This window comes from Pseudorca crassidens, chromosome 3, assembly GCF_039906515.1.
Source record: "Pseudorca crassidens isolate mPseCra1 chromosome 3, mPseCra1.hap1, whole genome shotgun sequence".
Taxonomy (NCBI): domain Eukaryota; kingdom Metazoa; phylum Chordata; class Mammalia; order Artiodactyla; family Delphinidae; genus Pseudorca; species Pseudorca crassidens.
The window spans coordinates 118,368,550-118,393,509 of record NC_090298.1 but is presented as its reverse complement, the minus strand read 5'-3'; the positions used below and the strand labels follow the sequence as shown (position 1 = coordinate 118,393,509).

Here is a 24,960-nt window from a genome sequence, read left to right as displayed (position 1 = left end):
AGCTTGGAAGGCTGTGGATATCCGTGACTTGTGGATATCAGCTTCTGTTCCCTCATTAACTGGGTACCAGAGTCCAGCCACCCTGCGGGGCGTGGGAGAGATGCCCTGGGGACTTAAGGCCCTATTCTTTATCCTCCCCTTTCGGCCGGACGGGGAGGGAACAGCGGAGGGCATGCAAAGCTGTCCCCCGCAGCACTCTCCTTCTCTCTCTGGTTCTACCCCTGTCCCCATCTCCGTCTGGTCTCTGCCTTTTTGTCCTGCTCTCTAAGGCTGTCTCGGCCTCCAACCCTGTTCCGGTCCCCCCCCTTTCTTGGCCCCTCAAGGGGCTGAGCTTGCCAGGCTGCGAGATAAGCGCAGTGGTTGGGTAAGGAGCCCAAACCTTTTGGAGGCCGCCGCTTGCACAAGGAGTGGCCGGGGCCCCGCCGAGGGAACCGACGAGCGGGGCGGGGCTGGGCCCCGTCGGGGGAGGGCTGAGGGGAGGCGGGGCCGGCGCGGCAGGACCCGGAGCCTACGGCAGCGCGTCGGGCACCTGGGAGCCGACTGCAGCCGCTTAGTGAGGTGAGGACCCCCGCGCCCCCGGGCCCCTGCCTCCCAGACTCCTCCCCATCACCTCCTCGAGAGCGTTCGTGGGATCCCCGGCCCGCTCCGCGCCGGGGGCCCTCCCCTCTCCCCCTCCCCGCCGCGACCGCCCCTCCCTCGGGTTGCCGGTCTCTGCCCCCTCCCTCCTTGCCCCCTCCCTCGTCGTAGCCGGAGCTGCTCCGCGCGGCCTGGCCCGCCCCCCCGCACTCCTGCCCCGCGCATCTCCTAGTTCCCAGTCCCATGCCCTCGAGTCGGGCCTGAGTCACCGGGAAACTGGACTCTGAGTCAGGGCGGGAGGCGCAGCACCCCGGCCCTAGCTTGGGGAGGGGCTCGGCCACAGAGAGGCAGAGAGGCCAGAGCTGATGCTGGGGCGAGAGGGAGTCCTGGCCGGGACCCCGCAGGAGAGAAACTGGGAGAGAGCCGTCAGGGCAGAGGCAGAGACAGAAACCTAGAGCCAGTTTCATGTGGCCAGAGACACAGATGAAACCGAACATCTAGTTAAAATTGGAGACGGAGGCAGGGAGAGGCTTAATGACAGAGAGCAAAACAAGGAGAGGGACCAAGATGGATTTAGAGGTAGAGATGGAGATGGAGATGGAGTGGGGTAGGGACAGGGACAGGGTAGAGATAAAACTCAGGGAGACAGAATCCAAGGTAGGTCTAGGCAGTAGAGCAGGGTCAGGGTCAGGCTGGTGGAATGGGACAGAGCCTCAGAGACCTGGGTCCAAAGGCATGAGCAGGGCGAAGGAGGACTTGGAGAAAGCAGAGGTAGGGGGATGTCATTTCACACTGTGAGTTCCTGCAGGGTGGGTGCTCCTGTTTGCACACACGTGTGTGAGAAGATGCTGCAGAGTGAAGACCCTGGTGTACCCCTGGTCCCTCATCTCTGACTCAGTTCTCTGCCCCATCCTCACTCCCCAAGTGGCCTCTGCTCAGATGTCGGTACTGCTTAGAGCTCTCTGGGCAGCCTGACCAAGGGAGGCAGGATGTGGGGGCAGCCAGAGCTGGAGGGAAAGGAAGGAAGTCTGAGCAGAGACAATAGGTGGAAGGGGAGGGGGAACTGGGAAGGTCCAGGATTAGGATGGCCCGAGCCTGTACCTCAGCTCTGGAAACCAGCGGGAGTGGGATCTGCATCTCCCCTCTCCTCTTGTGCCACAGCTGCCCTATCCCCACGCTGTGCCACAGCAGGATTAGGGCACATCGTGGGCCCTTCCTCCCCACCATCCCCCCTTCACCCTGCAGGGGCAGGGTTCCGGCCTCTTGTCCCAGACTTCCTTAGTTGAACGTGCAGCAATGCAGAGGCAGAGCTTTGACCCAGACACAGGGTGGGCAGGAGCTAAGGGACCAACACTGCCATCGATAAGCCAACTTGCTGTGAGCCCTGGGAAAGCCTCTTCCCCTCCCTGGGCCTCAGTTTCCTCATCTGCAAATGAAGGGGTTCACCTGCAATGAGAAAGCATGTTCTGGGATGGCTCTGCCCCCGGATTACAGGCCTCTGGTCATTCTTCTTTGGAGGAAGACTGGAGTCTGGTACCCCTGTCCAGGCCTCAGACTTTGGCACAGGGAGGGGGAATCTCAGCCTGAGCCCTCCCTTCACCTGCCCCTCCCCCCAGCAATGGCCTGAGCCCCCATGGCTGCCCCTCAGGACCTGGACATCGCTGTGTGGCTGGCCACGGTGCACCTGGAGCAGTATGCAGACGTGTTCCGGCGGCATGGCCTGGCTACAGCGGGTGCAGCCCGGGGCCTGGGCCATGAGGAGCTGAGGCAATTGGGCATCAACGCCACAGGGCATCGGAAACGCATTCTGCGCCTGCTGCAGGCGGGCACGGCAGAGGGCTCCCCGGATCCCCAGCTGGGAAGTGCCATGGAGCCACCGCCCAGCCCGGCCCCCCAGGCGCAGCCCCCCAAGCCTGTGCCTAAGCCCAGGACGGTATTTGGTGGGCTCAGTGGCTCCACCACCACCCAGAGGCCTGGGTTGAGTCCAGCTCTCTGGAGACCAGAAGCATCCAAGAGCCCAGAGCCCAGCCCGAGTTCCCCTCCTGTCCCTCAGAGGTCCTCCTCTGAGCAGCCTTCAGCCTTGAATACTGTGGAGATGATGCCCAATGCCATCTACTTCGGCTTGGACTTAAGAGGCGGGGCACAGACGGCTCAGGACACGTGAGTGGAGTTGGCTCCCTGGGGATCCCATGCTGGGGGCAGGGAGGAACAGGGCACGAGGGCTTGTCCTTCCTTCTCTTTCCTTTAATGACACTAGACCTTTCCCCTAAGGGCCCCAGACAGCTCCCAGACAACTGCCCCCACTCCTGCCCTCAGGCCCACAACGGGCACAGGTAGGTGGGTTATCATGGGTTGGGGGAAGAGGGGCAGTGCCCTTCAGGACGTCAGACACTCTCACCTGACCTCTTCCCTGTCTCCCCTTTTTTTCCTCCTGCCAGTGCACATCATGGACCCTGGTTGCCTGTACTATGGTGTCCAGCCTGTGGGGGTCCCAGGGGTCCCCGACAGAAGAGAAGGCAGAGTTATCTGTCAGGAAAGGGCTGAACACAGGTGAGTGGTCCATAGCATGATGATGGCAGGAAGAGGGGCAGCTTGAGGAGCGGTTGAGCTGGTGGTGGCCGTGTTTCCCGTTATCTGTCAAATGTGCATTAAGTGTCCACTGTGTGCCAGCTGGGTTCTTGAGGTACAGGATGAATATGACAGACCCAGTCCCCCATGAGGGAGCTTGTGACTCAGTGGGGACAGACAGGAAATAAAACAGGTAGACAAAGAAATGGATGTATGATTTAAAATAGGGAGCAGTGCCTTTCATTCCTTCATTTAACTATCTTTATTGAGCACCTACTGAATGCCGGATATCGTTGTAGATACTTGGGATAGATCAGAAATCCCTGCCCTTGTGGGGAGATGTTAATTAACAACAGATATAATAAATGAGCTACACCATACGTTAAAAGGTGATAAGTGCCATGGAAAAAATCGAACCGGGTTAGAGGGCTGGGATGGAGTGAGGGGGGAGTGGACTGCAGTTTTTCATGAAGAGTTGCCATTATTAAGAGGATGACATTCAAGCCAAAACTTGAAGGAGGGGACGGAGTTAGCCCTCTTCTAGGAGAAGAGTGTTGCAGGCGGGAAGAGTGGCCAGAATAGAGGCTTTAAAGAGGCCAGTTGCCCACAGGGATCCAGGAGTGATGACAGGGTCGACCGGGCTGGGGCAGAGTGGGGCAGGGTGGGAAGAGTTGGGGGAGATGCTGCCATCAGAGCTGTAAACGGAGCCAGATGGGTAGGACCTTGTAGGGACTTGCTTTTACTCTAAGTGAAATGGGAAGGCAGCCACTGGAAGGTTTTTCAGTTTTTTGTTTTTTTTTTTTGCGATACACGGGCCTCTCACTGTTGTGGCCTCTCCTGTTGTGGAGCACAGGCTCCGGACGCGCAGGCTCAGCGGCCACGGCTCACGGGCCCAGCCGCTCCGCGGCATGTGGGATCTTCCCGGACCTGGGCACGAACCCGTGTCCCCTGCATCGGCAGGTGGACTCTCAACCACTGTGCCACCAGGGAAGCCCCGGAAAGGTTTTGACTTACATTTTAAGAATCCCTCTGGTTGCTGTGTTAGGCATGGTCTGTAGGGGGCAAAAGCAGAAGCAGAGAGACTAGTTAGGAGGTTCTTGCAGTGATCTAGGTGAGACATCTCAGGCTAGTGTGATGGGAGTGGAGATGGTGAGAAGTGGTTGGTTTGTGTTGTATTTTGAAGGCGAACCGTCCTGGTAAATTGAGGTGTGAGAGAAAAGAGCAGTCAAGAATGACTTCAGGGGTTCTGGTCTGAGCCTGTACTGTCCGTTGTGGTGGCCAGTAAACAAGTGTGGTTGCTGAACGCATGAAACGTGGCTAGTCTGGTGTGAGCTGTGCTGTAACTATGAAACAACCACATTTCAAAGATTTAGTTCCACAGCACTGTTCTGAGCAACTGGAAGTCCCTCAAGTTGCCATGGTCGGAGATGGGGAGGACTGGGCATAAAGCAGAGGTAGGTGGGGGGCAGATGAGGCGTTCAGTTTTAGATGTGTTGAATTTGAGGTGTGTACTATACACCCAAGAAGAGGTGGCAAATAGGCCACTGGATATACAAGTCTGGAGTGTGGGGAAGAGGTCCGAGCTGCAGATCCAGATTTGTGAGTTGTCAGCGTTTGGATGGGTATATGTAGCTGTGAGTGAGTGTTGATAGAGCAGAGAACCAAGCACACTCCAGCATCAAGAGGTTTGGGAGAAGAAGGACAATCAGCAAAACAGGCTGAAAAGAAATGGTTAGTGAAGCAGAGGGAAAAGCAGGAGAAGTTGATGCCACAGGAGCTAAGTGAAGAAAATGTACAAGGAGGAGGGAGAGGTCAGCTATGTCAGGTGCTGCTGAGAGGTTGGGTAAGTTGAGGGCTGAGAATTGACCGCTGGAACTGGTAACATGGAGGTCACTCGGGACCTTGACAAGTGCTGAGGATGAAAGCTGGATCAGAGTGGGCTCAAGAGAGAACGGAAGGAGAGGAGCTGCAAATGTGAAGACAACATTTTTTGAGGAGTTTTTCTGCAAAGAAGAGCAGAGAGTTGGAGTGGTTACTGAGAGTAGAAGTGGAGTCAAGAAGGGGGTTTTTATAGCATAGAATGCTACGTATGTTCATAGGTGAATAGGGATGACCTGGTAGAGAGGGAGAACTAGCTGATGTAGGGGAGAGAAAAGAGAGAAAGTCTGGAGCGATGTCATTGTGTAGGTGAGGGGACTAGGATCAAGTGCTCAGAGGACGGACCGGCTTTAGACAGGGCTATTTATTCCAGTACCAGGAGGAAGGCAGTGTGTGTGTGAAATGGGGCAGATGAGGCACTGGGAGTCTGCGGGGATTCTCGTCTGATGGCTTCAGTTTCTCAGTGAAGTAGGAAACAAACGGGGTAGAGGTTCTCAACCTCAGCGGCACTACCTCCTGGGGAACTTTTTTTTTTTTTTTTACCGGTATACGGGCCTCTCACTGTTGTGGCCTCTCCCATTGCGGAGCACAGGCTCCGGACGCGCAGGCTCAGCAGCCATGGCTCACGGGCCCAGCCGCTCCGCGGCATGTGGGATCTTCCCGGACCTGGGCACGAACCTGTGTGCCCTGCATCGGCAGGCGGACTCTCAACCACTGCGCCACCAGGGAAGCCCCCTGGGGAACTTTTAAAACAACAGATGCCTGGGCCTCATTCCCAGAGACCCAAATTTAAGTGTCTGGTGTGGGGCTCATATACAGGTATTTTTAAGTTTCCTGGGTGATTCTGTGCAGCTGAGGTAAGGAACCACTGGAAAGTGATAGAGAATAATAGAAGACTTTCTGAGAAGGAACACTCGAAGGATGAGAAGAAGCAGCCCAGGGGAGCGTGCTCTAGGCAGAGGGAACACCGTGTGCAAAGGCTCTGAACTGGGGAAGAGAATGTGGCTGGACTGTAGTAAGCCAAGGTGAGGGCGATACAGGGTGAGGTCAGGGGAGTCGCCACGGGTCTCACTGTACAAAGTCTTGCAGCCCCTGGTAAGGAATTTCAATTTATCCTAAGTGCAGATGGGAAGTCATTGTAGAGGTTCATGCTGGTGAGTGAAATGCTCTCATTTGCATTGTTAAAAGAGCACTCTGGTGTCAGTGGGAGAACGGATGTTTGGTGGGAGGGTGCGAGTGGAAGCAGGTGACCAGTTAGGCGATTCCCTTCACCTCGGTGAGAACTGATGGAAGCTTGGTCCCCGGAGAGAAAGGCAAGAACTTTCTGGAGCAAGAACCAGTCAGGCTTATTGATGAGATATGGGCAACTGTGGCAGAAAGCCATCTACTCAGCCCTTCCCCAAATTTTCTGCCAAGTAATCCTAATGGCAGAGGCGAAGGACTGAAATTTTTTGTTTGTTTGTTTTTTTGGGTTTTTTTTTTTTTTTTTTTTTTTTGTGGTACGTGGGCCTCTCACTGCTGTGGCCTCTCCCGTTGCGGAGCACAGGCTCCGGATGCGCAGGCTCAGCGGCCATGGCCCACGGGCCCAGCCGCTCCACGACATGTGAGATCTTCCCGGACCGGCGCACGAACCCGTGTCCCCTGCATTGGCAGGCGGACTCTCAACCGCTGCGCCACCAGGGAAGCCCAGACTGAAAGTTTTCAAATGCAAAGTCCAAGTGTGCTCGGGGAAGAAGCTCCATGCTAGTGTTTTGGGTTCTCAACCTCCCTGTTCCCCTGTTTGAAAAGCAGATCCAGTACCTGCCAGGCATTCCACTAGGCGCTGAGGGTGGGGCTGTCCAGGGAACTGGGTCTAATGTGTGTCCCTCTCTGTCTTGGCCCCCACAGGCTCAGCAGGCAGGATCTGGAGGCACGAGAGGACGCTGGCTATGCCAGCCTTGAGCTGCCGGGGGATTCCACCCTCTCACTGCCCGCCCTGGACGCGGAGACCAACGATGACCTCATTTCACCCTATGCCAGCTTCTCCTCCACGGCAGACCGCCCCACGCCCCTGCTCAGTGGCTGGCTAGACAAGCTCTCCCCTCAGGGGTGGGGCTGCTGGGAAGGGCAGGGGAGGGGGGCGCGGGAGGCTGCGTGGTGGTGGTGGAGGTCAGGCCCCAAGTGCTCCCAGCTCCTAGGACGCCCCGGGATGCAGCTTCCACCACTTACTGGTCTCGGCCCTTGCCTTCCCCAGAAACTACGTCTTCCAGAGGCGCTTTGTGCAGTTCAATGGGAGGAGTCTGATGTACTTTGGCAGCGATAAGGTGGGTCCAGGAGATGCTACATGGGGCCTGGGGAAAGGGAGAGGGAGAGGGAGGGCTGAGGGAGGCTCAGGACTGGAAGGCCAGTCCCCCCCTGGTGGGGGAGGCAGGTACCGCATGACTGGTGTCAGCATCTAAAGGAGCTCGGTTAGCAGCTGTACCCCACTGCTTGCGGAATGAGTGCTGATCTCATTAAAAGTTGGCACTGGCCCCCCCGGGGTCAGCGCACGTGGCTGAGTTCCTGTCCCCATGGGCCAATGGTCTGTCCCTCCAGGACCCCTTCCCCAAGGGTGTGATCCCTCTGACAGCCATCGAGATGACCCGCAGCAGCAAGGACAACAAGTTCCAGGTCGTCACTGGCCAGAGGGTGTTCGTGTTCCGCACAGAGAGCGAGGGTGAGGGCCAGGGCCTCCCGGGCCAGGGCAGGGCTGGGGAGGCCAGGTAAGCACACAGCCGGCTGACCCTCTTCCCTGTCCCCCGCCAGCTCAGCGGGACACGTGGTGCTCCACGATGCAATCCTGCTTGAAGGAGCAGCGCCTCCTGGGCCACCCCCGGCCCCCACAGCCACCCCGACCCCTTCGCACGGGCATGCTGGAGCTGCGTGGGCACAAGGCCAAGGTGTTTGCTGCGTTGAGCCCCGGAGAGCTGGCCCTGTACAAGAGTGAGCAGGTGAGGAGGGCCGGGCTGGGGCCGAGGGGCCTGACCTATAGCCCATTCTGGCCTCACTGTGCCTGCCCCGACCCTGCCAGGCCTTCTCTCTGGGCATTGGGATCTGCTTCATTGAACTGCAAGGCTGCAGCGTCCGGGAGACCAAGAGTCGCAGCTTCGACCTGCTCACACCACATCGCTGCTTCAGGTGGGGCCCAGACTGGCAGGAGGCAAGGCTCGGGGAGAGACATTGGTGGGGGCACAGGGGTGCAGAGGACCCGGGACCTCCTCAGTAGGATTCAGTGGGTGTGCACTGACAGGAGGCCAGTGAACAGGGTCAAGGATGTCAGGAAGGTCTGGGCTGGCCCACATGTGGCCAGGGGGATGGAACAGGTCGGGGGGTATGTCCATGCCCACGGACTGGCTGTCCACCCCTCAGCTTCACAGCCGAGTCTGGGGGGGCTCGGCAGAGCTGGGCGGCCGCTCTGCAGGAAGCAGTAACCGAGACCCTGTCTGACTACGAGGTGGCTGAGAAGATCTGGTCCAATCGGGCAAACCGGCACTGTGCGGACTGTGAGGCCTCCCGCCCGGACTGGGCCGCTGTCAACCTGGGGGTGGTCATCTGCAAGCAGTGCGCAGGTGAGGGCTGGAGCCTGTAGCTGAAATGGGGAGAAGGAGGGAGTTGGGGGCAGGAGGGCTCAGGGTGCCCCTGCCACATGCCCTTCACACCCTAACAGGTCAGCACCGGGCCCTGGGTTCTGGGATCTCCAAGGTGCAGAGCCTGAAGCTGGACACAAGTGTCTGGAGTAATGAGATAGTGCAGGTGAGGAGTCTGAAGAGGAAGAAAGTGTATGTGGGGGGCCGGGGTTGCGGATGGAAGGAGAGCATGCAGAAAAGGCCTTGGGTCCTGCTTGGGGCAGGATTGGAATGTCTGGGGACTCTTGAGTTCCTGTCACTTGCCTCTGCCCCTTGTCATCCTACAGTTGTTCATTGTCCTGGGAAATGATCGTGCCAACCGCTTCTGGGCTGGAGCGCTACCCCCAGGTGAAGGGCTGCATCCAGATAGCACCCCTGGCCCTCGGGGAGAGTTCATCTCCCGGAAGTACCGGCTAGGTCTCTTCCGGAAACCCCACCCTCAGTATCCAGATCATAGCCAGCTTCTCCAGGTAGGAGGGAGGGCCGGGGCTGACGGGGAGGGGGGAAAGCAGTCTCTGAGTTGAAATGCCTAAACTTGCAGTGTTCTCCTTGTAGGCACTATGTGCAGCTGTGGCAGGACCCAACCTGCTAAAGAACATGACCCAGCTCCTCTGCGTCGAGGCTTTTGAGGGAGAGGAGCCCTGGTCCCCTCCAGCCCTCGATGGCAGCTTCCCTGGTCTCCTGCCCGCAGGTAATCCCCACCAATGCCTCCTCTCTCTCCCTGCAAGAACTCCCAGCCCCGACCTGAGCCTTGGTTCTTCCGGGGGGCGGGGGGAGGGGCAATTACCTCTCACCCAGCCCATCACAATGGTCCAGGCTGGGCAGTTTCCCAACCCTCCAGGTCCTCCAGGTCCTATTTCTTGATGTTATGAAATGACCACTGTCTGGAATGGATCTGGAGGTTTGAGGTGTTACTGCTGGCCTACCCCTGATGGGATCAACCAGTAGGCCGGGTCCCACCTCCCCAGGGGTAGTCTGATCATAGAAATGGTCATGTTATAGAGGCTGGTCTCCAGGAGTCGTGCCAAAGGGGCCAAGACACTTGCAGGATGGCCCATGCTCTGAGGCCTCCACCCAGAGCTGACTTGTGGTGGGGACAGACAGTGGGCAAGGCCTGGCTTGGAAGCCTCGTCACTCCCTGCCACCCTCTTTTCTAATCTAGGTGGTGAGATGTCCCCACTGGGCTCTACTTGGCCAATGGAGTTGGGTCCCACTGTCTTGCTTGATTCAATCCCTTCCCAAGGAGGTCAGGCCGTCCCATTACACTGGCTTGACCTGACCACTTCTTCTTCCCCTTGCAGACCCCTCCCCTGGCGTGTACAATGAGGTGGTGGTGCCTGCCACTTACAGCAGCTTCCTGTACTGTGGTCCCGTTAGCAACAAAGCTGGACCGCCACCCCCTCGCAGGGGCCGAGATGGTGAGAAGGGAGGGCAGAAACCCTCTGGGATGCGAGGAGGTGGGCAGAAACCAGGATGGGAATGGGTGTTCCATAGAGGGACAGGGAGGAGAGGACGGGGATGGGACATGCCTTGGAGTGGGCTGGGTGCCGGGAGTCAGAGAGGGACCATGGCAGGTGGCAGCATTGGGTGATGGTTGAGAGGCTGTGCTTTGAAGTCAGACTGTGGAGGTCAAATTCCAACTCTGCTACTTTCTACCCATGTGACTTGGGCAAGCTACTCAAATTCTGAGCCCCAGTTTCTCCTTCTGCAAAACAGGAGTGAATGTAAAACCCACCTCATAGAGCCGTGAAGATTACGTGAGATCATACACAGGCAGAGGGCTTGGCATAGAATAAATATCTGGTAAATGGGAATTCTGACAGTGGGGACAGAGGTCAGCCGCCTGCTGACCATCAGTTTCCTTCTTAGCTCCCCCCCGACTGTGGTGCGTGCTGGGTGCGGCTCTGGAAATGTTTGTGTCAGAAAGCAGCCCTGAACCCCTCAACCTCATCCAGCCCCAGGATGTCGTATGTCTGGGTGTGAACCCCCCACCCACTGACCCAGGTGACCTCGACAGGTAACACCCACCATGTTCCCTGAACTCCCCTTTTCCCTTCCTGAGCCTGAGCCTGCCAACCCCCTCACTCACCCCCATTCTCCGCCCGGACCTCATCTTCTCTCCAGGTTCCCGTTTTCCTTTGAGCTCGTCCTCACTGGGGGGAGGATCCAGCATTTTGGCACAGATGGAGCCGAGAGTCTGGAGGCCTGGACCAGCGCCGTGGGCAAGGTGAGATAGCCGAGACCCCCTCCCTGACAGCTCATGGTTTCCCTGTCCCCACCTGCCCCCATCCTGTCCTCTCTTATTCCTACAGCCACTCCTACCCCTTCCACTAACAGCTAAGGTTGACCGAGCACTTATTCTGTACCAGGCCCTGTGTTAAACACTGCCCACTCAATGTCTCAGTTAAATTTCACAACAACCCTCAGAGGTAAGGATTATTAATACTTCACACCTAAAGAACTCAGAGGTTATGAAGTCATGTGGTCAAGGTCACAGAGCTAGGAGGCAGCAGAGCACAGGACGAAAATCAGGCCTCTGTCTCCAAAGCTCATGGGCCAAACCTCACTGTGCTGGGCCTCTTCCCACAGAGAGGCTGCCTCTGACTCCCACTCCCTTCCCCCAACCCTCAGATCTCCAAGTCCACAGGCAAAGCTGCCTTCATCTGTTCCACCTTCTCCATTCCCAGGGAAGCCACTGTCTCTCCACCCTGCATCCCCTCTGTGGCATTAAAAGTTCAGGCGCGAGAGTCAGATATCCTGGGACTTGAGTCCTCCAACTCTCACATGTGAGCTCTTCCATGTGAGTAGAGTGGTGTAAAAGACCCCACCCGCTAGTGTTGAGGATTAAGTGACGCGCGAGGCCTACACTGCCCGGCACGCAGCAAGCCCTCCACCTGTGGGTGTTGAGGTAGTAATGGCAATGATGATGACAATCGCTCCCATCCTTAAACAGCTTTTCACCCAGCTCTGCTCCACCTTCAACTCACCATCCTGGCGCCCTCCTGACAACTCCTTAGAAAGTTGTGTGCTCTGGCAGCCTGCAGTTCCTCCTTAACCCCTTGTGGCTGCCCCCCTCTGCCATACTCTTCTGAGCTGCTACCCTGCAGGTGGCTGGTGACCTGTCCATGGTAAAGTCCAAGGGCCTCCTTCTGGCCTCACCAGGTAGTCTCTGCATCTCACACTCCTCTGTGGGAAATGCTCCCCTGCTTTGGCTTCTGACCCCACTCTCCTGGTTTGCCTGTAACTCCTCACACCAAGAAGTTATCTCCATATCCTCTAAGGGCTTTGTCATGGCCCTCCCAGCCAGGTCCAAGTCTCTTCGTATTATCTACTCTCCAAAAATCTAGCCCATCCTTTAAGGCAGTGCTACCCCAAGTGTGGTCTGTTAACCCATCCTGGCCCAGGGACTCTGTTATGGCCCATGACAGCTTAAGTACAGGGCTTGAGTCAGCATTTAGAGTCTTTCATAGCAATTTGACAGAGAGATTTTATGTGTGCAATCTAATTTTAAAACTTGGGGGCTTATTTTGTAATTCTTCTCATTTCATTTTTCTAGTAATTCATTTTGTTGCTTTTTAATGAAAGTGTTGGTTAGTGACAGATTGGAAAATTTTTTTAAAACTCCCTGTTCCTTCACCGCAAGTAGCTTGAGAAGCACTGCTTTGAGGTTCACCTCGAATAGTCCTTTCTCCATGAAGCCTCTGCCCGGCCCCAAGAGGGTGGGACTTCCCGGGGCCTCGTGACTCTTCGGTTACAGCATGTAGCTACCCATTCTGTCTTCCCCTACATCCCAATTAAGGGCATGAGGCTGCCTGCCACACAGGGATCTTCTCTGGGTTGGCTGAAGCAAATCAAATTGAATTGCATTTCTTTCTTGTTTTTCTCCATCCATCTCCTGTCTCCTTCACCGGTCTTTCCTTCATTCTCTCCCCATCCCTTTCATTCCTCTGTTTCCTTGGCTTTCTCTCCATGTTTTTCTCTGCCTTTCCCTATCCCTCTCACTCTTACTTCTCTCCCCCACTCCTTGTCTCTTTCCCTATTTTCCTCTCTCCCCTTGTCCTCCTGCCTCACAGTGGTTCTCCCCACTGAGCTGTCACCAGCTGCTGGGCCCTGGGCTGCTGCGGCTGGGCCGCCTGTGGCTGCGGTCCCCTTCCCATACTGCCCTGGCCCCTGGCCTCTGGCTGTCTGGGTTCGGACTTCTTCGTGGAGATCACCTCTTCCTGTGCCCAGCATCGGGCCCGGGCCCCCCAGCCCCCGAGGACATGGTTCATCTGCGCCGGCTACAGGAGATCAGTGAGCAGGGCTGGGGGCAGGGATGAAGGGTGGCTATGGGGAGTTAGGGTGGGTAGTGGACCTTCATCTATTTGGGGGTCCCTATGGGAGACAGCAGGAATAGTGGATTCAGGCGCAAGTTCTGGAGTCAAATTGCCCAGATTTAGACCCCCACCTCCATCACTTCCTGGCTGTGTGACCTTGGACAAGTTACTTAACCTCTCTGTGCTTTAGTTGCCTCATCTTCACAACAGGCACAATATTAGGGTTGTAATGAGTTTCAAATAAGGCAATGCATGTAAAACACTTATCACAGAGCCTGTCAGGAGGCATCTTGTAGGTATTCAATAAATGTTATTTGTTATAAATATTATTGTTATTATCATTATTTGGAGTTGCTTGCTTATTGGGAACTGGGAGAAGGGACTGGGAATTCTCATTTCCTCTTAAAAGAGGAACAGTGTAGGATAGTGTTTTGAGGTTTTGGAGACAAACTTGAGTTCTATTTTATAGCAGGTAATCTGAGGCAAGTTACTTAACCTCTCTGAGCTTATGTGTACAATGGGGATAACAATATGTAACTCACAGGATTTATTGCAGTATTGTTTGTAAGGCTCCTAGCATGAAACCTACATACCTTAAATACTTAATAAATATTAGTCACTATGATGAAGACGACAATGATGATAATGTCCAATGATTCTCCTCCCAGGTGTGGTCTCAGCCACTGACACCCCAGACAAGAAAGAGCATTTGGTTCTGGTGGAGACAGGAAGGTAAGTCTTGCCACTACCCTTGACTCTGGGCCCCCCTTTCTAGAGCACAGCTCACACCCTCCACCCTGGCCTGCTGGACCACTGCCCACTTCCTCAAAGTCACTTCCCTAGTTCAGGGGCCCTGTCTGGGTTGGGTGTTGTTGCCCCCTGCTGGTGTCTCTGGGAGGTCTGGTCCTTGTGCTCCTGGGCCTCTTAGTCAGAGGACTCCTCTGGAGCTGGCTCTGACTCAGGTCTCTTGGGTCTCAGGACACTGTATCTGCAGGCAGAGGGCCGGCTAGACTTCTCAGCATGGAACGCGGCCATTGCCGGGGCAGCCGGCGGGGGAGGCACAGGGCTGCAGGAGCAGCAGATGAGCCGGGGTGACATCCCCATCATTGTGGATGCCTGCATCAGTTTTGTCACTCAGCATGGTGAGTGGGTACTGGCTGACACCGAGTGGGGGATGGGGAACGTGGGCGCAGCAGGGGGGCAGGTATTTGCCCTGTGTGTGTGTGATTTACCTTCAAAAGCTTTGCCTCCAGAAACTGCAGCCTGACAGCAACCAGTGTATGACCCTTGGCAAGCTGCTTTGCTTTTGTGAGCGTCAGTTCTCTCATCTTTAAAGTGGGGCTACTAACAGTGTCATCTTCCAAGATAGCTGTGATAGTGAGATAACACATGTAAAGCATTTAGTGCAGGACCTGGCAGGTAGTGAAGTGTTCCAAGGCAGCTGTTACTGGGGCGTGGGCATGGAATGAGGGTGGCACTGAGTTGTGACTGGAGATGCAGAGCCATGGAGAGCAAAGAGGGGGCAGCTACAAGGCAAGAGCCATGCTGTGCAGCAAAATCCTTGGGGCTCTGAGCAGAATTATTCTGTGTGGGAGGTTTTCCAGCCATAAAGGATCAGCTATGCAAGGGGTTCCCAGAATTCTTTGTGAGTTTTTGACCTCCGTTTTATTTTCTTTCCCAAGTAAGGACTAAGTTGAATCTCTTTTCCCCGCAAACTCTCTTTAGAAGGCTGGGCTCTTGAGAAGGAAAATTCACAGAAAACTAAGGAGGACAGTCAAGGGGTAAAAGGCACATCCATGCACCGACAAGGAGTTGTGCTTACTACACGGACAAGGGATAGTCAGTGGCTAAAGACATTCTCCACGCCTTGGCAGTAGCCTCGTGCACTGAGTTCCCCCACTCACTAGACCGCTATCCCCTTCCCAGCCTCCCTCGTGTTCATAAGAGGATTGAAGTAGGAGGCCCAGTGAAAAAGCCCTGGGGAAAGTGTGGGTGTTCTTCCCTGCTCCTCCACAGTTCCTGCACTGCCACTCTTCGTTCAACAAATGTTTATTGAGCTGCTCCCCTGTGCCAGACACGGGGGATATGGCAGTGAACGAGGAAGGTTATATGAAGCTCAGAGACTGGTGGGAGAGATGGGTAATAATTAAGAAAACAAATACAGTCAGTTCTCGTGATTCACAGTACTTATATTCTATAAAGTCACTGAAAGGACTGGATCAATGAATGCTGAACCGTTGCCCCAGTGGAAATACAGGGTTAGGTTCCTGGGAAACTCTGGTCATATTTTCATTAATTGATCAATATGTAACTTTGTTTTATGTGTCTTTCTGTTTAAAGACACTTTATTTTTAAGCTTCCATCTTTTTTTTCCTCTTTTTTTTTTAAAGTGAAGTATGGTTAATTCATAATGTTGAATGTGTTAGTTTCAAATACATGGCAAAGTGATTCAGTTTTATATATATATATATTCTTTTCCATTATAGTTATTATAAGATATTGAGTATAGTTCCAAGCTTTCATCTTTAAAAAAAATTTTTTTTGAAGTATATTAGATAAATTACAAGGGTACAATATAGTGATTCACAATTTTTGAAGTTTATAGTCCATTTATAGTTATTCTAAAATATTTGCTGTCTTCCCTGTGTTGTACAATATATTCTTATAGCTTATTTTATACCAAATAGTTTGTACCTCTTACTCCCCTACCCCTATACTGCCCCTCCCCCATTCCTTCTCGTCACTGGTAACCACTAGTTTGTTCTCTGTATCTGTGAGTCTGCTTTAAAGATACTTTATTTAATATAAATTGTTGATTCGTTAATTTTGACCGCACAGCCAGCAATACTCAGCAACTCATGCCTGAACAAAATTTATCTGACACATGTATTTTCTCAACAAGGCACATCAGAGCCTTCTTGTGCTTAGGAACACTAGACAGCACTTCAGCACTACACTTGGGGGCTAGTTTAAACCGTGAAATCCCCCCCAAAAAAGAAGCACAAGATGCAAAAAATGTGACTTTAACTATACCACGAAATGATACTTGTTTACCATATGAGGCCTTAGCTAGAAACATGTCCATCAGGCAACTCAAAATTTTCTCCACTTGGGCATGTTCACAAGTGACTGCAAAGTGCCACAAGTATTGATTCGGGGGCTCCAAATATACTTTAGCAAGTAGATGAATTCATAAGTATAGAACCTGTGAATAACGAGGCCTGAGTGTAATGTGATTTCAGAGTGCTATTTAAAGATCAAAGTGGGGGAGGGGAGAAAGAGAGAGTGAAGGGTGCTGCTGTGTGATTAGGCAAGGACCTTCTGATGATGAGGGCTGGAGCAGGGACCTGAGAAGCAAGACCACAGAGGCCGATTTCTTCCTCTCTGACCCTCCTGCCTCCAATAGCCACATACCATGAGGGGTGACAGACAGGATGGTGGGTGGGTTGTGGCAGGTCTTTGGGCAGCGGTGAGCTGAGATGATGGCCGTTCTCAGGGCTCCGGCTGGAGGGCGTATACCGGAAAGGGGGTGCCCGCGCCCGCAGCCTGCGGCTCCTGGCTGAGTTTCGGCGGGATGCCCGGTCAGTGAAGCTCCGACCAGGGGAGCACTTTGTGGAGGATGTCACTGACACGCTCAAACGCTTCTTTCGAGAGCTTGATGACCCTGTGACCTCTGCTCGGTTGCTGCCTCGCTGGAGGGAGGCTGCCGGTAGGTGCTCCCAAGATCCCTAAGAACTCCTCACCGACAACCAAGACCCAACCAGGAACTCCACCCACCCCACCAGAATCCCTGAGCCTCCCCTGTGGGATTGGGCGGCCGCCCTCCCCAATACTCCTCCACTGGAAGATCACCCAGGGACTCAGCTCAAGGCAAGGTGGGAAGGGGGCAGAAACACATCCATCCTGGGTTTGTTTCTCTAAAAATCCCTCTACTCTTCCTTCCCTGACCCTCTCCAACCCTTCCCCATCCCATCCCCAGAGCTGCCCCAGAAGAACCAGCGCCTGGAGAAATACAAAGAAGTGATTGGCTGCCTGCCACGGGTCAACCGCCGCACGCTGGCCACCCTCATTGGGCATCTCTATCGGTCAGTACAGCCAGACCCCCTGCAGGCTTCCTCCCTGACCCTTCATCACCTCTGTCCAACCCCCTGGCTTACCTTCACATATTCATCCCACAGATAATTGTTAAGTGAAGGTATCACAACATAAAGGCTCACAGCGTGGACTTTGGAGTCAGACAGACCTAGGCCTTAATCCAGCTCCACTATTCTAGCGCATGACTTTATTTTTTTATTTATTTTGGCCACACCGCGCGGCCTGCGGGATTTTAGTTCCCCAACCAGGGACTGAACCCAGGCCCTTGGCGGTGAAAGCTCAGAGTCCTAACCACTAGACCGCCAGGAAATTCCCTAGCGTGTGGCTTTAGAGAAGTTATTTGCTGTCTCTGAGCCTCGGTTTCCTCATTTGTAACAGGAAGATGGTATAAGGAATAGTATCCACCTCATAGGTTATACGAGATTTAAATGAGATGATCCTTGTAAGCTTCTTACTACAGCACCTGGCATGTATGTAGTAAGCATTCAGAAATGGTGAGCAATCAGTATTATTTTGTTTTATTTATTATTCTATGCCAGGCAAAGATTAGATGTTGAAGACACAAAGAAGAATAAGATGCACACCTACCTTTACCAGTCTATTGGGGAGACAGAATTTTAAATGATTCCAGGGTGAGCCTCAGCTCTGTTGTACTGATTACACTATATCACAGGGACTGGACAACTATGGCCTATGGGCCAGATCCAGCCCATTACTTGCTTTTGTAAATAAAGTTTTGTACATAAAATATAAAGTCATGCCCATTCATTTATATATTTTCAATGGTTCCTTTCACCCTACACAGCAGACTGTATAGCCTGAAAGCCTAAAATATTTACTCTCTGTCCCCTTACATAAAAAGTTTGCTGACCCCTATTTATAAGTCTGTCTCTCCCCTAGACTGGGAGCTCTTAGAGCCAGGGTTTTGTCTAACTCACTGCCGTATCCCAAGCGCTTAGCTCAGGGCCTGGCATACAGTAGAGACTCAATAACCTTTTGCTGAATGAAGGGAGGGGTCGATGAACAAGTGAGTGGAAGCTCACTGCATTCCTCATGACCCTCACACCCCTCTGCAGGGTGCAAAAGTGTGCGGCTCTAAACCAGATGTGCACGCGGAACCTGGCCCTGCTATTTGCACCCAGCGTGTTCCAGACGGATGGGCGGGGGGAGCACGAGGTGCGGGTGCTGCAGGAACTCATTGACGGCTACATCTCTGTGTTTGATGTAAGCTTTCCCAACCCCTGACCTACAGTCCCTCTTCCTGGACTCTGGATCCTGCTCACCCTAGCAAAGGCCCAGCCTAGCCCTCTGAAGGCCTTCCGCATCAGGGACCACCTCCCAGAGCCCTGGGCCCCAATCTCCTGTAACTATGCTCCTAACACGCTTGCCCCACTGGTTCTTAGCTCTTCTGGCCTCTAACCCTCTCCTACAGGTGCTCCGGTCTTGCACATCTCTCCCTGCTTCCCTCCTTTCCCGGCAGCCCGCCCCCCCCTCCAATGCGCACACACACACACACACACACACACACACACACACACACACACCTTCACCCTTTTGGCTCTTCCACAGATCGACCCTGACCAGGTAGCTCAGATTGACTTGGAGGTCAGTCTTATCACCACTTGGAAGGATGTGCAGGTAACTTGTCCTGACCCTAGACTCCCGAGTGGGCCAGGAGGGGACATCAGGACAGGAAGGTGACCTTCTGCTTCTGGACACTGGCCCTCAGTTCTTTGGGACACAGGAAACCCAAGGAGAGGAGTGCTTTGGGGAGGGGGTTTGGTTTAGGATTTGCTCCATTTATTCCACCATGAGGATTCTTTACAAAAGGGTGGCAGGAGCACTTCAGTTTCATGTGTAAGAGATCCAAGGAAGGGTTAGCTAAGTTAGACAAATAGGTGAGAAGAATAACAAATACAGTAGCAAACAGCTGAGGACTAATTATATTCCAAGCACCTGTACTCTCACTTTAGCATCACCCAACTCCAGGAGGTAGGTAGTCCCATTTTTTCAAAGAAACTGAGGTTTGGAGGGTCACTTACTCAAGGTTGTACTGTAGCAAGTGGCAGAGTTGGAACCCAGACAGTCTGACTCCAAACCTGTCTTCCCAAGCACAGCTGCACTGCCTTGGGAAGCTCTGTACACAGTTCCGCCATGCCTGGAGATTTTTCTCTTTGAAGGACCTGAGCGATGTTTGGAATGAGGGTTGGGAGGAGGCTTCTGTGGTGGGGAGAAGCACTCGTGAGGCAACCCGAGGAGTCCTCTGACCTTGATTCTTTGCACCGTCTGGGTCCTCCTGATTTCTTTACCCCTCCCCTCAGCTGTCCCAGGCTGGAGACCTCATCATGGAGGTTTTTATAGAGCAGCAGCTCCCAGACAACTGTGTCACCCTGAAGGTCAGTCCTGAGGGGACAGGAGGGGAGATGAGAGGATAGTGGGGGGCAGGGGCAATGGCCTGACCGGCACGGGTCCTTTGCTCTTGCCCTGACCCCAGGTGTCCCCAACACTGACTGCCGAGGAGCTGACTAACCAGGTACTGGAGATTCGGGGGACGGCAGCCGGGATGGACTTGTGGGTGACGTTTGAGATTCGAGAGCGTGGGGAGCTTGGTGAGTATGACCGTGCATGTGCGCATGCACGTGTGGTGCGGGGTGAAAGTCACCAAGACTTATGTGTTACCAGATATGCAGTTGTCCACTTGCTCTTTCTCAGTACTGTCTGCCCTCTTGGCTTTCGTGGACCCCACAGAACCTTGGTTTCCCTTCCACCTCAAAGGAGGCTTCTCTTTCTCCTTTGCCCAGACTCCAAATGCTGGAGGGACCCAGGGCTCAGTCCTCAACCCTCTTCCTTTCTCTGTCTACATTTTTTCCTTGGATGAGCTCATCCATTCCCGTGGCTCTAAATGCCATTAATAAGCTGGCCCCCAAATGTTTATGTGTGACCCAGACCTCTCCTCTGAGCTCCGGACTCACATATCCAGCTGGCTACTTGACACATCCACTTGTACATCTTATAGCATCTCACATTTAAAACGTCTAAGACCAGGACTTCCCTGGCAGTCCAGTGGTTAAGACTCCATACCTCCACTGGAGGGGCTGCGGGTTTGATCCCTGGTTGGGGAACTGAGATCCCACAAGCCGCGTGGCACAGCCGAAAAAAAGAAAAAAAGTCTAAGACCAAACTCAGTTCCCAGTCCCCTCGCCTAACAAAATGCCCAAGCCATTTCCTAGTTTCCCTAACTCGGTCAGTGCACCAGCATTCACCCAGTTATCAAGGACAGACACTTGGGAGTCTTCTGGGACTCCTTCCTTTCCTTCATCTTCATACACAATGGGCAACTAGTCCTCTTGAGTCATTTCGAATCTATCACCTCTCCATCTCCATCGTTACCACCAACCTAGTTGAAATCACCATGATCTTTGTGCTTCCCAGCATTAACCACTAAAATGTATAGCCCGGGAAAGGGCATAGCTGGCCAATGTTCCCTTCTCGCCCCCCAAGGATCCGTTTTCCGCGCAGCAGTCAATGAGCATTTCAAGCATAAATCATCATGCTATTCGCATGGTTAAACCCTTCCAATGGTTTCCCATTGAACTTAAAATAAAATTCAAACCCCTTATTATAGCCCACAAGACCCTGAATGTCTGGCCCTCGCTTATTTCTCAGACCTCGTCTCACATAACGTATTCTCTTTGATTGAGCCACACTGACTGTTCAGTTCCTCAAGCACATCTTTCTAACTCAGGCCCTTTGGGGTTGCATTTTGTCACACCTGAAGTCTTCTTCCCCCGATCTCAGCGTGGCTTGTTCTTCCCAATCCTTAGGTCCTCTGAGTCTCATCTTCAAATGCCTCCTCTGAAAGGCTTTGCCTGGTCACCCTGTCTCAGTAGCTGCCCTGTTACTGTCTCTCAGCTTCTTATTGCTTCTTTCAGAATAATGGTTTGTCTTTAGTTACCTCATTTACTTATCTGTTATTCTCTGCTCCCTCGCCAGGCTGTGGGCTTCGTGAAGGCAGGCCGTGTGTTTCATGCTCCCCACTGTATCCCCAGGACAGCCCAGCACCTGGCACAGTCAGTGCTAAATAATGTCTGTGGCTGGATGGTGGAATGGACGAATGAATGAATGAGCGACTGGTGGGCGAGGAGGGGGGCGCTCCAGGCTGTGGATCGATATCTGGTTGATACCTACCCTCATCTTGCCCCTTAGAGCGGCCACTGCACCCCAAGGAAAGGGTCCTAGAGCAGGCCCTACAATGGTGCCAGCTCCCAGAGCCCTGCTCGGCCTCCCTGCTCTTGAGAAAAGTCTCCCTGGCCCATGCCGGCTGCCTCTTCACAGGTGAGCCTCCTGCTTCAGCCCAGCACCTCCCAGGCCTCTTTCAGGGACCCTCCACCTAGCCCTGCCCATCTGTGCCCAGGTATCCGCCGTGAGAGCCCACGGGTGGGCCTGTTGCGGTGTCGGGAAGAACCGCCCCGCTTGCTGGGAAACCGCTTCCAGGAGAGATTCTTTCTGCTGCGTGGCCGCTGCCTGCTGCTGCTCAAGGAGAAGAAGGTGGGCCCTAGGCAAGCAGGGAGGGATGCTGGGTGGCCGTGTGGGAGGAGCCCTGACGGCACTGACCCTGTCACTCCACAGCCCATGTTCTCATCAATCTCATTGCTTTCCTGGCCCTTTGACTTCTGTGACCCTTTGACCTCACACGACCCCAGTGCTTCCATGACTTCTTGACCTCCTTAACCACGATCCTTCTCTCTCACCTCTCAACCTCACTGACTGCCTTCGCGTTGTCAGAGCTCTAAACCAGAACGGGAGTGGCCTTTGGAAGGTGCCAAGGTCTACCTGGGAATCCGCAGGAAGTTCAAGCCTCCCACCCCGTGAGTTTTTTTCCCCAGTCCACACTTCTAGAGCCTTCCTGCTGCCACCCTGCTGGCCTTTCCGATCACCCATCACTGTTCTCCTTTGCCTCTCAGGTGGGGCTTCACGTTGATCCTGGAGAAGATGCACCTGTGAGTACCTCCCAGCCTGGCTTCTCCTGTGGCCCAGTCAGGCTCCCTGTCCTCTACCTTCTTGCTTTTTCTATCTTCCATCCCTCTAGCTGTGACCCCTTCCCCTCCTGCTGATTCCCCTCTGATCACCCCCAGCTACCTGTCCTGCACAGACGAGGATGAGATGTGGGACTGGGCCACCAGCATCCTCAAAGCCCAGGTGAGGGGAAAGAGAGAGCTGAGGGGTAGGTCTGTGGACTCAGCACTAACCCTCAGCACCTCCCATGCCCACCAGTGCCATCCCCTCACCCTCTCTCCAGCATGATGACCAGCAGCCAGTGGTCTTACGACGCCGTTCCTCCTCTGACCTCGCCCGTCAGAAGTTTGGCACCATGCCTTTGCTGCCCATCCGTGGGGATGACAGTGGGGCCACCCTCCTCTCTGCCAATCAGACCCTGGTGAGGTCCCCCTAGCCTGCCCCAACCCCTCTGGGTCCCTGCTCACGCCCTTGCCACACTGCAGAAAGGAGTGGCGTGCCTGCCAGCCTGGTGCCCCCTCTGCCTTCTCTATGCCCCAATCTCTACACCTGCCTCCTGTTGCCAGGCCTCACTGTGTCTCTGTGTCTCTCCCTCCCTGCCTCCCCACCCCACCTGTGCCCAGCGGCGACTTCACAACCGGAGGACCCTGTCCATGTTCTTTGTGAGTACTGTGCCTGCTCCAGTTGTGTGCCTGTCAACCCTGTGTCCCTGTGTTCCTCTGTGCTGCCTGAGCCGGTGTGCTCTCTGTATTTGTCCTGATGCAGACCATCATTGAGTGTGTGTGTGTGTGTGTGTGTGTGAGAGAGAGAGAGAGAGAGAGAGTGTGTATTGGGACCAAAAGGAATGAGGAAAACAAGGGATGGTAGGATGCGGTGAGGAAAGGGGAAAGTGGTCACAGGATCTGAGAAATAGAAGGGAAGTGGTTACGTGAATGCATTTTGGAGTCAGACAGACCTGGGTTCAAGCCCCAGCACCACCTTTTACTTAACTGTGTGATCTTGGGCAACTTACTTAACCCCTCTGTACCTCAGCTCACTCACCTGCAGTGTAACCATCATACAGGGTTGTTTTTGACATCATACATGCAAAGTATTTTGCAGCATCTGGTAAAGAGGAAGAGCTCAATAAATGTTAGCAATTAATAATCTGGTAACTCTAACTCTGTGCCTGCCTCTGGTTACCCCCATTTCCATCCAGCCGATGAAGTCATCCCAGGGGTCTGTGGAGGAGCAAGAGGAACTGGAGGAGCCTGTGTACGAGGAGCCGGTATATGAGGAAGTGGGGGCCTTCCCCGAGCTGACCGAAGACACCTCCACCTCCTTCTCCATCACACCGGAGCGGACAGCCAAGCCAGAGACCCCACTGGCCAGCCAGCGGTCCTTTGATCAGTCTCCTCTGCCCAAAGCAGGCCCCCTGGGCTGGGAGGAGAGACCACCTGAGCCCCCTCCGGGGCCCCCTTCAAAGAGCAGCCCCCAGTCACGTGGGTCCCTGGAGGAGCAGCTGCTCCAGGAGCTCAGCAGCCTCATCCTGAGGAAGGGAGAGACCACCATAGGCCTGGGCAGCCCCTCTCAGCCCTCCAGCCCCCAGCCCCCGAGCCCCAATGGCCTTCCAACACAGACACCTGGCTTCCCCACCCAAGCTCCCTGCACTTCCAGTCCATCCCCCAGCCAGCCCCTCACATGACCCTGGGACCAGCAGTCTGAGGAGTAGGTAACCAAAGGCCCAAGCTCTCCCCATGGCAGACCCTGCTGGGAGCATCCTTTGCCCTGGTTGATAAGACTCTAGAAGCCAGTATAGTGCTGTGGAAGGAGAACGGGGCCGAGAGCTCCCGAGGCTGCGTCCTGCTCAGAGAAAGGCAGGTCGTGGTGCCTCTCTGGGCCTCCGCTGACTTACCTGTACCATGAAGTAACTGAAATAAGGAGAATGGTGAATCTCAAACTGTTTCTCAGAGCTGTAAGCCCCACATAGTTTCCCTCGAGAAGGGCAGCTTCCGCTCTATGTATTTGATATGTAGGGGTTCTATGAGAGATCTTGGGTTTGAAAAGAATGGTTTTATGCATTAACAAAAAAAAGATTTGGAAGGCACAGATTTGAATGATCTCCAAGTTTATCCTACCCCACCTTCAACATTCAGAGACTACAGTGAAGCCCCAGAGTGGGGAGGTTGATTAGGGCTGGGAACTGGGGCAAAGAGGAGCCAGAAAGGATGCGTCACTGTTAATAAACCTTGGAACAAAAAGACTGCCATTTTTTACTTCATTCATTCAATTATTCAACAGATATATATATATATATTTTTTTTTTTTTTTGCGGTACACGGGCCTCTCACTGTTGTGGCCTCTCCCGTTGCGGAGCACAGGTTCCGGACGCGCAGGCTCAGCGGCCATGGCTCATGGGCCCAGCAGCTCTGCGGCATGTGGGATCCTCCTGGACCGGGGCACGAACCCGTGTCCCCTGCATCGGCAGGTGGACGCTCAACCACTGCGCCACCAGGGAAGCCCCAACAGATATATATTGAACACCTAATTGGTGCCAGCTATTGAGGATATAGTGTGAACAAAAGAGATGGGGGTCCTTGCTTTAAGGGGAACAGAATATGCACACACAAACAAAGGGCTGTGAAGAAACTAAACCAAAGTGATGTGCTTGTGGAGGTGACATTTGGGCTGGGTGGAGGGTAAAGGTAAGAAGCCAGGCATGTGGAGTGCTGAGAGGAGGAGCACTCCAGAAGGAAAGGGAAGGCAGTAGGCATGAAGGCTCTGCAACAGGAAGGGAGTTGTCATGTTGGGGGAAGAGCAAGGAGGCTGGAGTGGCTGGAGCACAGTGAGTGGGGAGCTGGACAAGAGGGGGAAAGACTGGCAGGGAC

General features: G+C 54.1%; 1 protein-coding gene across 4 annotated transcripts; it reads left to right on the top strand.

Moving 5' to 3' along the window:
* Window positions 1-212: 212 nt before the first annotated feature.
* ARAP3 (ArfGAP with RhoGAP domain, ankyrin repeat and PH domain 3) lies at window positions 213-24,335 on the top strand. 4 transcript variants are annotated; one of them, XM_067732076.1, is made up of 33 exons: window positions 213-558; window positions 2,225-2,736; window positions 2,848-2,909; window positions 3,015-3,126; window positions 6,910-7,110; window positions 7,256-7,325; window positions 7,597-7,717; window positions 7,807-7,991; window positions 8,072-8,178; window positions 8,410-8,609; window positions 8,708-8,793; window positions 8,954-9,136; window positions 9,222-9,357; window positions 9,968-10,084; window positions 10,536-10,683; window positions 10,791-10,893; window positions 12,740-12,959; window positions 13,651-13,714; window positions 13,961-14,124; window positions 16,479-16,691; window positions 16,962-17,067; window positions 18,154-18,301; window positions 18,647-18,715; window positions 19,399-19,473; window positions 19,572-19,686; window positions 21,284-21,412; window positions 21,492-21,625; window positions 21,863-21,945; window positions 22,042-22,077; window positions 22,213-22,276; window positions 22,377-22,514; window positions 22,717-22,755; window positions 23,292-24,335. In XM_067732076.1, exons 2-33 carry the CDS (start codon window positions 2,444-2,446, stop codon window positions 23,775-23,777), a joined length of 4,407 nt encoding a protein of 1,468 aa, XP_067588177.1. In that variant the 5' UTR covers window positions 213-558; window positions 2,225-2,443; the 3' UTR covers window positions 23,778-24,335. The 4 variants fall into 4 exon arrangements, with proteins under 4 accessions (XP_067588177.1, XP_067588174.1, XP_067588176.1 ...); XM_067732073.1 differs by having other exon boundaries at window positions 439-558; window positions 2,193-2,736; XM_067732075.1 differs by lacking the exon at window positions 19,399-19,473 and having other exon boundaries at window positions 439-558; window positions 2,193-2,736.
* The last annotated feature ends 625 nt before the right edge of the window (window positions 24,336-24,960 follow it).